This window comes from Aquarana catesbeiana, linkage group LG03 (assembly GCF_042186555.1).
Source record: "Aquarana catesbeiana isolate 2022-GZ linkage group LG03, ASM4218655v1, whole genome shotgun sequence".
In the NCBI taxonomy this organism is placed as follows: Eukaryota; Metazoa; Chordata; class Amphibia; order Anura; family Ranidae; genus Aquarana; species Aquarana catesbeiana.
In genome coordinates this window covers 282,206,694-282,224,843 of record NC_133326.1, presented here as the reverse complement: position 1 = coordinate 282,224,843, position 18,150 = coordinate 282,206,694, and the positions used below count along the sequence as shown (strand labels likewise).

General features: G+C 41.4%; 1 protein-coding gene across 1 annotated transcript in view; it reads left to right on the top strand.

Annotated features, from left to right (window-relative positions):
- PLXNC1 (plexin C1) overlaps positions 1-18,150 on the top strand; it is a 181,695-nt gene that overhangs the window by 83,018 nt on the left and 80,527 nt on the right. The window contains exons 11-14 of the mRNA XM_073620173.1: positions 4,627-4,806; positions 6,845-6,926; positions 11,133-11,330; positions 15,366-15,536. Coding sequence (XP_073476274.1) covers positions 4,627-4,806; positions 6,845-6,926; positions 11,133-11,330; positions 15,366-15,536 — 631 coding nt within the window. The remainder of the gene's footprint in view (positions 1-4,626; positions 4,807-6,844; positions 6,927-11,132; positions 11,331-15,365; positions 15,537-18,150) is intronic.

The window sequence follows — 18,150 nt, the reverse complement described above, 5'->3', positions numbered from 1 at the left end:
TAACTGTCATTACATAAACATGGCGTTGGCTTTTCTAAACTTCTAAAAACACTAAGTACCTGACTTAGTGGACCAAAAACCAAATGAAACTGATACCGCTCAAATGCCCCAATCTGCTATGCCAGTCAGTTATGCCAGTCTGTTATGGCCACAAAGTTTATGGGTACTTGAATACTGGCTCGGCAGACACATCAAGGACTACAACAAAATTACACCTTTCCGCACACTGCCTTGGCATATACTATGCTCTTTTTAGTAAAAAATTGCTTCAGGTTGGTCTTCAACCCATGGGACAACCTCTTCTAACATGTTTCGCCCAATATGGGCTTATTCATAGAGACCTCTACAATTAAGCCCCTATTGGGTGAAACATGTTACAGGGGGTTCTCCCATGGGTAGGAGACAAAAAAACAAATAAAATAGATATTGTTCAAATGCCCCAATCTGCTATGCCAGTCACAGTTATGCCAGCCTGTTATAGCCACAATGTTTGTAGGTGCTGAAATACTGGCTTATTAGACACATTGAGGATTACAACAAAATTACACCTGTCCACGCACTGCCTTAGCATATACTGAGCTCCTCTTAGAAAAAAATTGCTTCAGCTTGGTCTCTTACCCATGGAACAACTTCCTGTAACATGTTTTGCCCAAAAGGGGTTTAACAATAGAGACCTTTACAATTAAGCCGCTATTGGGTGAAACATGTTACAGGCAGGGCCAGATCTGCCACAAGGCCACCAAGGCCAGGCCTCGAGGCGGCAGTGGTGCAGGGGCGGCGCCGCTCCTGCGGTGACTTCGCGGCCACCCCTCCCTTTCAGGCTGCCTGTTAAAGTCGATTAAGGGCATCGGTGCCCTTAGAAAAGATGCCGCGAGCCGCCCACTACTGTGCATGCGCCGTTCCGAAGCCGGCCAGGCTCAGGAAAGCTCGTACGTGCTCGGCTGGGCGGCGCATGCGCAGTAGCGTGATTGCGCGGCCCGGCACCATTTTTGAAAAGATCGAGAAGTAATGTCAGCGGTGCGGCGGCGGGGGAGAGAGATGACATCTCTCATTGCCCGCACCGCTGTTCCCCCCCTCCTCCATCTGGTGGCAGCCAGGCAGCGTGTCAAGTGACATCAACATCTGGTGGCAGCCAGGCAGCGTGGCAAGTGACATCTCCATCTGGTGGCAGCGTGGCAAGTGACATCTCCATCTGGTGGCAGCGTGGCAAGTGACATCTCCATCTGGTGGCAGCCAGGCAGTGTGGCAAGTGACATCTCCTTCTGGTGGCAGGCAAGCAGTGTGGCAAGTGACATCTCCATCTGGTGGCAGGCAGCGTGGCAAGTGACATCTCCATCTGGTGGCAGGCAGCGTGGCTAGTGATATCTCCATCTGGTGGCAGGCAGCGTGGCAAGTGACATCTCCATCTGGTGGCAGCGTGGCAAGTGACATCTCCATCTGGTGGCAGCATGGCAAGTGACATCCCCATCTGGTGGCAGGCAGCGTGGCAAGTGACATCTCCATCTGGTGGCAGCGTGGCAAGTGACATCTCCATATGGTGGCAGCGTGGCAAGTGACATCTCCATCTGGTGGCAGACATAGTGGCAAGTGACATCCCCATCTGGTGACAGACAGCGTGGCAAGTGACATCTCCATCTGGTGGCAGGCATAGTGGCAAGTGACATGCTCAGGGCTCCCAATGATTCTGCATTATGGTGAGTTGAACTATTTAATTTTACATAACAATGTAATGATAGAAGTAATGTGTTTCAATCATCCTGACACCATAACAACCATGGTGCCGGGGATGATTGAAGCACTAACACCAGCCATTGCCCTGAAAAATTGCCCGCAAAAAATCCTTACTCCTCGCGCGCTTACCCTGAAGTATTTTTAGTCTGTACAATTAATGCCAGTTATTTTCACTGTTCTCGTGTGTGGAGATATGTTTTTAATTGATTTATTGTAGCAGTCATGGATAAAGGACAAGAATAGTGGTGTGTGTGTGTGTGTGGGGCGGCATTGAAGGACCTGGCCTTGGGGCGGCAAAGGGAGTAAATCCGGGCCTGGTTACAGGGGGTTCTCCCATGGGTAGGATTCCAAGCAGAAGCCATTTTTTACAAGGAGGAGCTCACTATATGCTGAGGCAGTGTGCAGATGGGCACCATTTTGCTAAGTGCCTGGTGGTATATACAGTATCTCACAAAAGTGAGTACACCCCTCACATTTTTGTAAATATTTTATTATATCTTTTCATGTGACATCACTGAAGAAATAACACTTTGTTACACTGTAAAGTAGTGAGTGTACAGCTTGTATAACAGTGTAAATTTGCTGTCCCCTCAAAATAACTCGACACGCAGCCATTAATGTCTATGCTGGCAACAAAAGTGAGTACACCCCTAAGTGAAAATGTCCAAATTGGGCCCAAAGGGTCAATATTTTGTGTGGCCACCATTATTTTCCAGCACTGCCTTAACATTCTTGGGCATGGAGTTTACCAGAGCTTCACAGGTTGCCACTGGAGTCCTCTTCCACTCCTCCATGATGACATCACGGAGTTGGTGGATGTTAGAGACCTTGCACTCTTCCACCTTCTATTTGAGGATGCCCCACAGATGCTCAGTAGGGTTTAGGTCTGGAGACATGCTTGGCTAATCCATCACCTTTACCCTCAGCTTCTTTAGCAAGGCAGTGGTTGTCTTGGAGGTGTGTTTGGGGTCATTATGTTGGAATACTGCCCTGTAGCCCAGTCTCCGAAGGGAGAGGATCATGCTCTGCTTCAGTATGTCACAGACAGCCATGCAGACCAATTTGATGCAGTGTGCGGCATATGGTCTGAGCACTGACAGGCTGACCCCCCACCCCTTCAACCTCTGCAGCAATGCTGGCAGCACTTATACGTCTATTTCCAAAAGACAATCTCTGGATATGACGCTGAGCACGTGCACTCAACATCTTTGGTCGACCATGGCGAGGCCTGTTCTGAGTGGAACCTGCCCTGTTAAACTGCTGTATGGGCTTGGCCATCGTGCTACAGCTCTGTTTCAGGGTCTTGGCAATCTTCTTATAGCCTAGGCCATCTTTATGTAGAGCAACAATTCTTTTTTTTCAGATCCTCAGCGAGTTCTTTGCCATGAGGTGCCATGTTGAACTTCCAGTGACCAGTATGAGAGAGTGAGAGCAATAACACCAAATTTAACACACCTGCTCCCCATTCACACCTGAGACCTTGTAACACTAATTATTCACATGACACTGGGGAGGGAAAATGGCTAATCGGGCCCAATTTGGACATTTTCACTTAGGGGTGTACTCATTTTTGTTGCCAGTGGTTTAGACATTAATGGCTGTGTGTTGAGTTATTTTGAGGAGATAGCAAATGTATACTGTTATACAAGCTGTACACTCACTACTTTACATTGTAGCAAAGTGTCATTTCTTCAGTGTTGTCACATGAAAAGATATAATAAAATATTTACAAAAATGTGAGGGGTGTACTTTTGTGAGATACTGTATTGACACATAGCTTCACTATTTTCTTGACACTGAGCTACAGCATGTACAAACATTATAACAGTCAGATTATACTTATTTTATGTCAGTGACTTAAAGTATTATTACTGCTACCAAAGAAAGAAAGGCAAGCACAACTGAATAGCAGATATTTAGATTCTTACAAACACCTATTCTTGACTTTTTTTTTTAATAATGTATGACAGAATCGCACAACTTGTGACTAACTTATGACTCCTACTTATATACAGATGTGTTTAATTTAAATTAAATGGTTTTTAATTTGTTATTTTATTGTATGTTCTTTTATCATTTCAAAATGTGAAGCCTTATGTCATTTTCAACATAGAATTCATGCTATGCTCCTGGGGAAATTAATGTTATAGTAATGCAAAAACACCATAAACAAAATATAAAGGGGTCAATGCATACAAGCACCTGGAGGTACTGTATTTGTCATTGGTCTTCCTCATGAACTGCATATTACTTTATGGCATTCTTAGTTCTGATTGATGATATGTTAACACCCATACCCATAGAGTTAAATATAATCAAATTTTTTCTGAGAACACTACTTGCAGAATGCCAAAATAGGCACACATACTCTTTGTGTTGAGGAACTCTATTAGTCAAGAAACAATATATGTATACCCACTGGTTCAGACAATGGGAATTTTTCTGAATGAAAGCTGCTTGGGTTGTTCTTGGATTTCTTTGTCTCTTGCATGGTTTACCACTGCCTTTACCAGTTGTGCTTGCCCCATTTTAAAAATGTTTACAAGATGGAAGAGCACAAGAATGACTTAGGGATAACCTCATCATTGTGATGCTTCTCCATCATTGTCCAATCAGCGAGCTGAGGACTTAAGATTAACCTCATCATTGTGATGCTTCTACTTCATTGTCCAATCAGGTAGCTGAGGTCAAACTGTATTGGTTTCCTGAAGAAGGGAAATGTGAAATCACAGACATTACTGTGATGGCAGGCAGGGATGTATAGATTAAAAGACTGGCTGAGCAGAATAATGAGTATTTGGATTCACTTATATACTGTATGTTTCAACTGAGTGTTTAAGTGTTTTTTTTTTTCTGATGTATAGTTGCAAATACATTTACTGTTTTCATTGTTAGAGTTCAAATCAAAAAAGAAGGACACTGGAATGACACACATGCTTTTATCTCTCTGCCAAATGCCAAGGAAGTCAAGCAATTATGTGTTCAATGTGAAGGGAGGTGTCAACAAGGCCCAAACATCTTTTATGAATCACTGCCCACATGTTCTGTGAATCATCCAAATGTTGTGTGGCTCAGGTAAAAATTATCAGGCTAAGCATTGTGGTTTTATTTTAATTTCTGCTTGTTTATCCTTAGCTTCAATTTAAAAAAAAATCTATACTAGGATACAATTGTCTGTTTCTAAGCCCACCCCAGTTTAGGTTTAGACATTATTCTAAAATGATCAGCTGGAAACCTCACTAACATATCAGCCATATCTCTCAAAAACGCAGCAATATATAAATGATGACTGACTACCAAATGTTGCAATAGTTTGCATGCTTTAGCAGAGCTAACGATCAACAGTGTTGAGAAAATAGAAAATAATTTGATTTAATTTGGTGCAAAGAGGAGTTATTGGTGTCACTGCAATATTCTACATCAGTGGCTCCTAACCTGGGTGTGAGTACCCCTGGGGGTACATGTCAGGCTTTCAAGGAGGAAAAAAAATAATAATAGAGGAGGAACAATGATTTACCCACTTATGTAAGGCATACTGCCAGCAGTGTCACTGAAGTAGAGAGCCAATTCTGAGGAAGAGAAGAGAGCAGGGAGGTATGGGCTGTGCTCTCTCCTTCTTTCCGCTGTGCGGTTTCAATGCCGTGTGGGAAACACACAGGATTCGCTGGGTTTCCCACATTGCATCAGTGTGAACCTGGGCTAAAGGTAGAGAGGGAACATTTAAGACCAAATTATGTGGCCAGGTCAATATTTTAATAAAGGATTTATCACAAATTAAAGTGGTTCTAAAGGCAGAAGGTTTTTTTTACCTTAATGCATTCTCTACATTAACCGCTTCAGCTCTGGAAGAGTTTACCCCCTTCCTGACCAGAGCACTTTTTGCGATTGCGACTGCGTCACTTTAACTGACAATTGCGCGGTCGTGCGACAGTGCACCCAAACAAAATTGAGGTCCTTTTTTTCCCACAAATAGAGCTTTCTTTTGGCGGTATTTGATCACCTCTGCGGTTTTTCTTTTTTGCGCTATAAACAAAAAAAGAGTGACAATTTTGAAAAAAATTTAATATGTTTTACTTTTTGCTATAATAAATATCCCCCAAAAATATATAAAAAAACACATTTTTTCCTCAGTATAAGCCGATATGTATTCTTCTACATATTTTTGGTAAAAAAAAATCGCAATAAGTGTATATTGATTGGTTTGCGCAAAAGTTATAGAGTCTACAAAATAGGGGATAGTTTTACGGCATTTTTATTATTTATTTATTTTTTTTACTAGTAATGGCGGCAATATGCGATTTTTATCGGGACTGTGACATTATGGTGGACACATCGGACAATTTTGACACATTTTTGGGACCATTGGCATTTTTACAGTGACCAGCGCTATAAAAATGCATTGATTACTGTAAAAATGACACTGGTAGGGAAGGGGTTAACCACTAGGGGGCAATCAAGGGGTTAATGTGTTCCCTAGTGTGTGTTCTAACTGAAGGGGGGAGGGGACTGTGTAGAGGAAGAGATAGATCGCTGTTCATACTCTGTATGAACAGACGATCTGTGACTTCTCCTCTCAGAGAACCAGAAACTGTGTGTTTACACACACAAGTCCCGGTTCTCTGTGTGCCCCGAGCGATTGCGGGAGCCCGGCGGTGATCGCGACCGCCCGGCACTGCATCGGCTCCGTGGGCGAGCAGGGGACGTGAGCGCGCCCCTAGTGGCCACAGGGTGAAGCGACGTTACATAATGTCGTTTCGCCCAGCCATGCCATTCTGTCGCAGTACAACTGCGGCGGCTGGTCGGCATGTGGTTAAAGTAAAGAACCTTCTGTGTGCAGCTCCTCCCACCCCTATTACTTACCTGAACCCCCTCTCGATCCAGCGCTGTGCCCAAGAGCAGCATCTCTCTCTGCTCTCTCTCTCCTCACTGGACAGAGAGGCAACAATGGGAGCCATTGGCTCTCTTCGCTATCAATCACAGCCCATGAGGAGAGAGTAGAGGCAGAGCCAAGTACATTTAGAATCACAATAATGTATGGTTTTCAGTTCAAAGAAACAGTTCTACATTTTGTTCTTGGTACATTGTGACTTATGTCTGTATATTTTCTGTTTAGCGGTGGTCGAAATCTATCACTGTCTGGAAAAAACCTGGATCTTGTGGATAAATTTAGTATAAAAGGAAACACTTTTCACAAAGTAAGTACAAACCAAACATCAAAATTTGCTTCCAGGTCTTATGCTGCGTACACGCGATCGGAAATTTGGCCAGCAAAAGACCGATGAGAGCTTTTGGTCGGAAAACGCGACCGTGTGTATGCTCCATTGGACTTTTGCTGGCCGAATTCCAGCCAGCAAAAGATTGAGAGCATGTTCTCAATTTTTCCGTTCGGAAAAAGTTCCTATCCGAAAATGCGATCGTCTGTAGCAATTCCGACACGCAAAATTCCTACGCATGCTCAGAAACAATTCGGCTCAGAAGCATAGAGCTTCATTTTCTCAGCTCGTCGTAGTGTTGTACGTCACTGTGTTCTTGACGGTCGAAAGTTCAGCGAACTTTTGTGTGACCGTGTGTATGCAAGGCCAACTTGAGCGGAATCCCGTCGGAAAAGCCATCATATCTTTTTCAGACCAAAATCCCGATCGTGTGTACGCGACATTACACAATGTTTTACAAACTTGAAGCTTTTGTGGTCTTGATCTGATGCAATTTTGTATCAGTTCCTATATTTATAGGGGGTCCTGTCCTGCACTTTCTGTTACCCTTTTGAGTAATGGTTACTATGTACTTAAAGAGTAGACGTTGATGTTGCTAATTACCAGATGAACATTAGAACAGCAAAGTGTTTTCATTTCTTGAATCTTTCCCTGTAAGCCAGTGGTTCTCAACCCTCTAGTGCCGTGACCCCTTGATAAAATTTCCCAAGTTGTGGGGACCCCTAACAGTAAAATTATTTTTGTTGGTCACGTTTGCTGGCACAGTGGCGGCGTTTGCTGGCACAGTGGCGACAATTGATGAGCACAGTGGTGACAATTGATGGGCACAGTGGCTGCACAGTGGCGATGTTTGCTGGCACAGTGGCGACAATTGATGGGCACATTGGCTGCGTTTGGCACAGTGGCAACAATTAAAGGGCACAGTGGCTGCGTTTGATGGCACAGTGGCGACAATTGATGGGCACAGTGGCTGCATTTGATGGCACAGTGGCGGCGTTAGCTGGCACAGTGGTGACAATTGATGGGCACCGTGGCTGCATTTGATGGCACAGTGGTGGCGTTGCTGGCACAGTGGCAACAATTGATGGGCACAGTGGCTGCGTTTGGCACAGTGGCAACAATTAAAGGGCACAGTGGCAGCGTTTGATGGCACAGTGGCGACAATTGATGGACACAGTGGCTACATTTGATGGCACAGTGGCGGCGTTTGCTGGCAAAGTGGCGACAATTGATGGGCACAGTGGCTGCATTTGATGGCACAGTGGCGGCGTTGCTGGCACAGTGGCAAGAATTGATGGGCACAGTAGCTGCTTTTCATGGCACAGTGGCGGCGTTTTAATGGGTTTTTTTTTAGATTTTTTTCAGTTTGTTTGCGCCCCCACCACTGATTTATATATAAACGTCCCGGTTGGTTCCTCAAAAGTGGTTATTCCGTGCCAGTGCTAGATACAAAATGTATAGCACCCAAACATGTATCTAGCACTGGCACGGAATAACCACTTTTGAGGAACCAACTGGGATGTTTATATAGTAATGATATGTATTGTTCCATAATAAAAAAAATTTTGTCATGTCAGCATTTACTTTTAAAAAATCTATGTCTTGATTGCCCTGGTGAAACACAGCGCAAAATGCTTTTATAATTACTGTGTCTGACTTACCAAAAATCACAGCTGTTCTTCAGCTTCTGCAAGTGACGTTTCGTCGCCGCCCTCTTGGTACACTCGTCCACAGCAAGCGGACTTTGGTGGGTGTAAAAAGATGTCCACTTGCCGACTTCTAAGTGTAGCCTTACTGCGGACGAAAGTACCAAGATAGCGGCGACGGAACGTCACTTCCATGCGGTCTCTCCTCTACAGGAAGTGACATCTCGCTGGCCGAGACGGACAGACTCCGGCAGTAACTTCGGGTCTGTCTCGGCCAACATTCGCGACCCCCTGGCGAATCGGCAATTGACCCCCCAGGGGGTCGCAACCCCCAGGTTGAGAACCGCTGCTGTAAGCTGAAGACAAGTTTCCCAAAACCTGAAAACCCAGAACCTTCCTAACCTGTCTACAAGGCTGGAAGAAGGGTGGCCAACATAGCTATGATCTTAGAAAAACTGATATCTTTTTTACATTTTTGACATTAAATTCATGTCATGCTTTTGCTTCTAATGTATCCTGTCATAGTGCAGTATCTTTAATATAAGTAATTGCAATAAAAACAGCTAAATGTGCACTTACATAAATGGTGCTAGAGTTAGCACCAACATAAACAGCCCTGTACTATGTCTCCAGCCAGGGTTCGTTCCAACAGCTGGAAGTGTACTCAAGAAGAAACTGGAAGTGATGTCAGCTGATTTGCTTAAAGATTATATTTGTTGCTATGCTTTAATATTTTAGGTTTACAGAAGTAGCACCTACCTTTTGGCTGTCATTTATGTTTTCCAAGTGTTTTTTTACTTAAAGGAGCAGCTGCATCTTTTCACAAATGACTTTCAATACAGTTGGTATATGTTAAAATTTATTAGGTTGGCGCCACAGCTTATCACCTTTTTACTTCTCAGCTAAGCACTAAGCATCATACTTTTTGGGGAAAAAAACTCAGCACTGTCCTTCCAAAATAAGAACAATTGGTATCTGTGCTTTGAGGAGTATGGAATAACTGATGCCTATGATGGGTGATAAAAGAACTTTGAGTGTATAACTGTTACTGATCAGAAACCTTCTCCTGGGATTAACTTAAAGTGAACTTAAAGTGCACTGAATTTCATCTGTATTAAGCATTTAAACTAATAACCTGTTTGCAAACCTAAAGGTGTCACCAAGTAACATTCAAGTCCTTCAAATAGTTTCTTGGCTTCATTGACTTGGCACTAACCATCAAATCTCTGCCACAGCTGAGCCATGCCCCTGTCAGTTAACAACCCAATTCCCAAACCTAGGGCCAAAAAAGGCTCAAACATTGTTATGTTGGATGAAACGAAGTATGCCAAAGCTGTTCGGAGGTTTCCAAAGATACCGGTGCATGCACTTTAGCAACATTCTTAAACATTATTAGTTGATCTAAGGCATACACTTGTTCATTTCAGGGGCTTCATAAAGGGCAAAGAAATCTTTTTACCACTGTGTTTTTTAAATGAAAATCACAGTATGCAAAGAACACAACTAGGGCCTATTTCCAAAATAATGGAGAAAAGAAAAATGGACCTGTTGCCCAAATTGATTCATCAGATCCCTGGTTACATTTTTCAGGGAATTAAAGATGAAATCTGATTGGCCACCACAGGTCACCTATGCAGAATATTGCCTTATTGGTCAAGGTCATAGTTACAGGCTATAATATTTTGTTTAAAAAAAACCTCAAAAATAAAAATCCAACCCTACACAAAATTAATAATTTCTCTTTGACATTTTGCCCTTAGTGTACAGTGTAGCATTTTTCTATCAGACTGTGACCGTTTTTTTTTTTTTGGTTTTGGACAGCAGGACAAGAAATGGGGGGAGTGGCTGTCACAGGAACAGAAGCCTAACACTAATAACTTTACATTGGCTCTAATCCTTCCCAAAATAAAATGTATTGTAAAGCAGTCCTTATTCCTGGAGGAGAGACTTCTCAGTGAGGTGAAATTTGCCCATTGGGAACACAAACCACATTAATAATACGTTTTGTCTAGAGTTTGACTTAACCCTATGCAGTAACAAAGAAGACAGTCACACCTGGTTCATAAGCCACTTTCTTATTTTTCTTATTAAAAAATATATATTACAGATCTCATTAAAACTCTATTTAATGAGATTCAGGATCATGGCTTCATGAGAAGATCATCCAAAAAGAAAGACTTCTGTACACAGCATTGCTAAAGATAGCAAATGAGGAACTTTGTTTGCTATCACAAAGAGCTTGTATTTTCTATATGAATAGTCCAACTATTTAAAGGCTGCACACAAGAAGTACCTGCCTGATTATAACCATATTAAGGGGGATTTTTGCTTGGCTTGGTAATATGCCAAAATAATAGGGTTCACTGCAAAGTAATCGTAGCTTGGAGCTTATATTTACAGCAGAATTTCAAAACACACATGCTTGCCAAATGTACAAATTATATACAAAATGCCCCTGTGCTGCCACAAAAATATACTTTATTAAATGTACTTTCTATGTATTTTACTTAATATTAAGAAATGTTTGTTCTGCATTCTACAGGACATTATATGTCAGGAGAACAATGCACACTGCTATTTTATAGCTGAGCCACTAAGTGAAACCATCCAAATTCTCGACATTAATATTCATGTTGAAGGAAATATTGTAAAATGTGGGATTGTACATTCAAAGCCAGATCCTGTGTTCACAACTTTTACTGCAATTGATGTCGGTGATGCCATTGAACTTAGTATAAAGGCAAGTATTTTGCTTTTAAAGTGATACATATTTGTATACTGTTTGGTAGTATCCCTATAGTTTCATTTAAAAAATGTTGAACTAAGTTTTTTTGCTGAACAATTTATACTTGGCTGTTTACACATTCAGATGTACCAAAACTGGCATTCTAGGTATAGGTAGAGCCTTGGGTGCTAAGCCACAGCTCTACATTACTCGAGTGTTAAGCTCTCTCTGCCCTGGTTCCTGTTTATGTTCCTGTCAAACCTGGGTATTTGCACTGCTGTAATGTGGGTGTATTAAGGTGATTCATATCTTTATCTTGCATTCTCTAAAAAGAAAAAAGGGGATGTTTATTGTAATAATATTCTCAGTATATGCAGTACTGTACAAAATTTTAGGCTGGTGTCATGCATGGAAGAATTGCAGCCAAAAAGCCATACCTCTGACATGGAAACCAGGTTAAGACTCAACTATGCACAAAACATGGGAAAAATGGCAGCAGGGTCTCTGGACTGATGAGTCAAAAGTTGAAATATTTGGTTATAGCAAAAAGCAGTTTTTTTGCTGAAGGGCTGGAGAGCTGTACATTAATGGGTGTCTGCAGGCAACAGTGAAGTGTGGTGGAGGTTCCTTGCAATTCTGGGGCTTCATTTCTATAAAAAAATAGAGTTGGGGATTTGGTCAGGATCAATGGCGTCCTCAATGCTGAGAAATACAGGCAGATACTTATCCATCATGCCATACCATCAGGGGAGCAGGGTGATTGGCTCCAAATTTTTTCCACAGCAGGACAACAACCACACACATATAGCCAAAGTCATTAAGAACTATCTTCAGTGTAAAGAACAATAAGGAGTCCTTAAAGTGATAATTTGGTCACAGAGCCCTGATCTCAACATCATCAAGTCTGTCTGGCATTACATGAAGAGACAGAAGGATTTGAGGCACCCTACACCCACAGAAGATCTGTGGTTAGTTCTCTCCAAGATGTTTGGAACAACCTACCTACTGAGTCCCGTCAAAAACTTTGTGCAAGTGTACCTAGAAAAATGTATGCTATTTTGAAGGCAAAGGGTGGTCACACCAAATATTGATTTGATTTGCACGTCTGTTCAATTCATTTACTTTACATTTTGTTAATTGATAAAAATAAGGTATTAAGGCTGGCCATACATTATACAGTTTTCTTGTTCAATTTCCTTTAGCTTTACCTTAAACTATGTAGTGCAAGGGCCTGCTAGATTGCATACAAATTGAACGTATTTAGGTTTGACCTCATATTATACAGTATGGTTTTGGTAAATCTAAAGTTAAAATGTAAAAGGAAATTGAATAATGTATGGCCAACACTTCGGTTTCTGAAAGCATTCTTAATGTACAGCATTTTTTCACAACTTTTGCAAAGCAATATACGTATTTATATTGGTATATACAGTATTGGTATGTCTGTCTTTACACGCACATGAACTTCCCTAGTCTTAGTTTATAGGGTTCAATATTGGGTTGGCCCTCCCTTTGCAGCTATAAAAGCTTCAACTTTTCTGGGAAGGCTGATCACAAGGATTAGGAGTGTGTCCATGGGAATGTTTGACCATTCTTCTAGTTGCCCATTTGTAAAGTCAGGCACTGATGTGGACAAGAAGGCTCGGCTTGCAGTCTCTGCTCAAATTCATCCCAAACGTGTTCTATCGGGTTGAGGTCAAGACTTGCTCTTCCATGTCTTTATGGACCTTGCCCCCTGATTGGCTTGTGCTGTAACAAATCACAGCACAGCTGGGGGGGTGGGAGTGCGCATACACGCCTTACCCGAGAGCGCTGATCACTTACCAGATACGTGATCCAGCGCACAGCAGCCACCCTGCTGCAGTAAATGTACGTGGGGTGGTTGCTAAGTGGTTAAGTAATGAGCAATAACCACTGACAAGAATGATCTTTTCAGCTATCTCTAAGGAGCTACTGTGAGCTGTAGAAATAGTAATTATTACCAGGGGTTCCCTGAGACTGAAACGTTTTTTCAAGGGTTCCTCCATGTTAGAACGTTTGAGTTTGGCTGTTCTAAAATTTATTAATAAAACGTGAAGAATTAGAATAGTTGAGAACAGCTTAGACCATTTTCACTTAATAAGCTGTAAAATATATTTGTTCACTGGACTGTCAACTATAGACTAGTGCTATTTAATATTTGCCCACTGGAAAGGTTATGTGGGAACTGTCTGGAGGCTGCAGCAGTGGTAATGTATGTTAATTTAATTGTTAACCTTCCAAGGGGTAGAAGCTTAGTTCTCAGGGTCATATTGAGGGCCAATTTACACCATTTGACAGTAATGCATCTGCACTATTTTTTCCAATGCACTGCAAGACCAAACATTTTACTATCAGTGCATTATTTTCTTACCATATACAGTATGTATATTGAAAATGAATGACAATGCACATATACAGCATATTACCGTTAATTGAGGTAATCCATGTTAAATCATGGGTTTTAGTGCACAATGCCGTAACAGATAGATGTGAATTTAGATTTATGTTTTATGCCTCCTAGGCCAGCTGTCTTTTTCCAACATCCCCCATCCAACTCAGCTGGCTAGACTTGGTATATCACTAACAAGATCAGATTTCACATTCATATAAGGCATGCTGGGGGCAGAGAGGCTAAAGGAGACAACTGTCTACCGCAGCATCAGTACATCCAGAACGGACCAGTGGAGGACTGGGGACCTTTGGCCTTGGGATGCAAATACAGCCAGGTGTCCCTTACATATTTCTGTGGGTTATTGAAAGTGTACCATGCAAATTGTGCCATGGTTTTGCATTCATTGAAAGACATGGTGAAAGGTGGATGTTCCTAAACGACATTGCTTATTGTGACACACCTTTTCACGTCCTCAAGCATTACCTTTATTTGACCTCTTGGCATTTGGTCACACAGCTATAACACTTCAATAAAGTGCTTGAAGACTTCCCTCTGCCACATCCTGTGACTGCAGGTCAGAATGGAGGGCAGGTAGCCATAAAATACCTAGTGTCACTGACTGTGGGTCCTGCTCTGATCATATCTGAATAGCAAAGTATCTCTGCCACCAGCCAAACATATCCTATTAGTACTGGCCTGAGGGGCAAATGTCCTCCTGCCTCCCGTGAGTCCTCCCTTGGAAAAGCCCCTAGGAGAGATAAGAAACTTTTGCAAACCACACAAAAAAAACACACAAAGGATAATTTATCAAATTTGGAGACGACAGAATCTAGAGCAGCTGTGCATGGCACCCAATCAGCTTCTATCTTTAATTTTCAAAGCTTAACTGAACAAATTGGAGATAGAAGATGATTGGTTGCAATGAACAACTGCTCTAGATTCTGTCTATTCCAGTTTTGACTAATTTCCCTGATAGTATGTTCAGAGACAGTGGCAGTAAAGACCCAGTCAGATTGTATTGACCAGCAAACAGTTCTGGAACCTTTTTTTATACACAAGAAAACTTGACTGTCTGCAGGTTTATGTGTGGGTGGTGGGTGGTTGGTGGTTAGGAGATGCTCCTGGACCTTTGGTCTCTGTGGCCATATAGAAATTAAGACCAGGCTGCATTGAAAAGCCTTTTGTCAGCAACAGTGCTACCTCTATCAGCCAAATCCCTCTATAAATGTGTTGTAGAAGAACAAACTATTTTTTTTTGTAATACAGAGTATTTTTTCATGAGCTACCGCACATGGAAGAGAAATATATTTCCAATATATTCAGGAAAGAAAAAATGATTTATGTGACATATACAGAATGTACATTATATTGTACATATACAGTATGTCACATATATAATAGAAAAAATCTAAATATATTGGAAATATATTTCTGTTCCATGTGTGGCTGTATTCAAAGAAATGACAATGGGACTGATTTATTTAGATTTATGAGATGATAAACTAACATTTCCCTTAATTTAATCATTCAATTTTTCTGATATCTGCATTGCCTTTATTCTCATGTAACAACTTCCTTAGAACATCTCTTCAAAAAACATACCATAGTAAACAATGTTAATATAATTATTTTAACAGAAAGAAAAGGATGAACTGCACATTCGAGTTGATGAGATTCAAGTTTTTATTAATTCTAACTTAACCTGTAAAGTGCGGAATATAACAGAATGGCCTGATGAGGATATAATATTCTGTAAAACTGAAAGAGGCTCCTCCAAAAAAATAGATGTGACTAAAATAGAAGTAGAGGTGAGTTATAAGAGCAGAAGAGAATCTAGGGAAATGGTTGTAGTTATCCAGGTTTCAGTGTTCCAATTTCAAATGGTGTGCAATCAAAACAGAGACCAGTCACTTGTGGTGTGCCACAATGCATGTTATTATGTCCTGTTATGTTCTTGGATTAATCATGGGTCTACACTGAGGCACACATTTTAAAGATGAACTCCTGCCTCAAACATGTATTTAAATATATTCCTCAATAACCACAAAGGATATATGTCCACTTTATGTGCACCAAAGGCCTTTTTTCAAAAACTAGTTAGTAACCTGTAAAAGTAGTAATGACATCATCAATAGTTTGTGGGGGACCTAGCAAGACCACCCACTACAAGGTGCCTGTATACTTACTGTAGGTGCCTGTCCCAGCAGGCCCTGCCGCAACTCTGCTTTCTGTATTGTAACTGATCATGCCAAGTGCTTGCCCACAACCCAGAGGGTCAGATAGAAGAGGTGAGTGCCAGCTGCCGGGAGAGTGAGGCAAAAGATAAGTAAAAGCCCTCATTTCTGGTACCCGATGCACGTTTAGGAGATATTTACTGTACCTAAAAATACAAAATTATATATATATATCTATATATACATAACATACATGTTAAATCTGACAGTAAAATATTAATTTTATCAGTTATGAAAGATGTTTCACTTTGGAAATGTTTTCCTGTTATCTTTTTGTTTTGTGATATGGTTTGTGTTCTGATAATGTTAGAAAAAAATTAGGAAATTGTTTAACTTTGTGACTTATCAGTAGACTTGTGACACAGTTATCATCATTTATGAAAACCAGTACGTAAGAAAAACGTTTGCTACTTTTTAGAACTATTCAACCTGCAGTTTATATTTTCTAAAGCAGCTTTCTCAACTACAGTTACATGGAACCCTAGGGTTCCTCTGAAGTTTGCTAAGGGTTCCTTAAAGTGTTACTAAACTCGGTAATATGAAAATAGCTCATCTGCCCCCCCCCCCCCCCCCACAGTACCCACAGCTTATAAATCTTCTTTTTACATTAAAATATTGCCACTATACAGTATACAATTTTGGCTGATCTGTATACCGCAGTTAGTGATAGACTGCACAGTTTTCCAGTGCTGAGAGTCCAGGAGGAGATTTCCACTTCAGCCTGTATACACGCCCACATGTGTGATGCCAATATCATGTGACCTGGCTAGCTCTGATCAACAAGTAATTATTCTCTCCAGCATAAAAGACACACCTTGGCATGTGCAGGTTGGCTACTCAGCCTGTAATAGCTGGCTTTCCCCAGATAGACAGTGCAGGAGGGAAGGATCTATGCATACAGGATCAAACAGCCTTTTTACACAATGCAGATGATTAACCCCTAAAGTTCCACAGTGAGTATAACAAGCATGCTATGCTGCATATACAGACAGATTTTACAGTTGTGGGTTTAGTAACACTTTAAGCAATGAGCAATAATCACTGACATGAATTTGATCATTTCAGTTTTCTGTAAGGAGCTACTGGGTGCTGTAGAAATAGTAAATATTAACAGGGGCTCACCAAAAGACTGGAAAGTTATATCAAAGGCTCCTCCATGTTATAAAGTTTGAGAAAGGCTGTTTTAAAATTTACAAATAAAATGTGAAGGATAAGAATAGTTGAGAACAGCCCAGACAATTTTCATTTAATAAGCTGTCTCTGGAGGTTAGAGTGATCTTCGCGGGGGCTGCAGCTGCAAGAAAAATAGTTTAAATAATGTACTCCTGGCATTGGGGAACTTGCCTAGAGGATGCTAATTTACATTGCGAGTGGGAATGCGTTAAAGTGTATGTCTGGACAAAATAAAAAAAAATGTATATATATATTCAGTATATTTCTCATATACATGCACATTGTCCCATATTTTGTATCCTTCAAAATGTTGCAAGTACAGAAACATGCCTGATCATTCTACAAGAAACAAGAAAGAGTGCTCCTAATTGACTGTTTGAGCTGAAAATTACTGCTTGGGAATTCAGTATAGTAGATGCACTGGGGTTGATTTACTAAGGCTCCGGAGCATTCACATCTTCGCATTCCAAATCGTGAGCGGGATCTTGGCGATTCTGCTCGTGATTCAAAATATCGGCAAATCGTGGGACGCCCTTGGAATCCCTGTCACTTCCAATAGCACCCCGATCACGGCGCGATTTTGCCGCGATTGTTGCCCGACCATTTGCTGTAAAATCATGCAAAAAGAATCACGGGACGTCTGTCGCCCAAAAAAAGTACAAGAACTTCTTTTTGACGATGGGTGTCCTGCGATTCTGTTTGCGCGATTTTACCACAATTGTCGTTTACCGAATTGCAGCAAAATCACGCCACAATCATTGTGCAATTGGAAGTAACAGGGATCGCACAGGCGTCCTGCGATTTGCTGCTATTTCGAATTGCAGGCAGAATCGCAGCTCTTTCGTCCACGATTCGGAATGCTAAGATGTGAATGGAGCCTTAAACCAGAGAGTGCAAAATCCGGTGCAGCTCTGCATAGAAACCAATCAGCTTCCAGGTTTTTTTTCAAAGCTTAATTGAACAAATTGAAGTTAGAAGCTGATTTTTTACCAATGCACAGCTGCACCAGATTTTG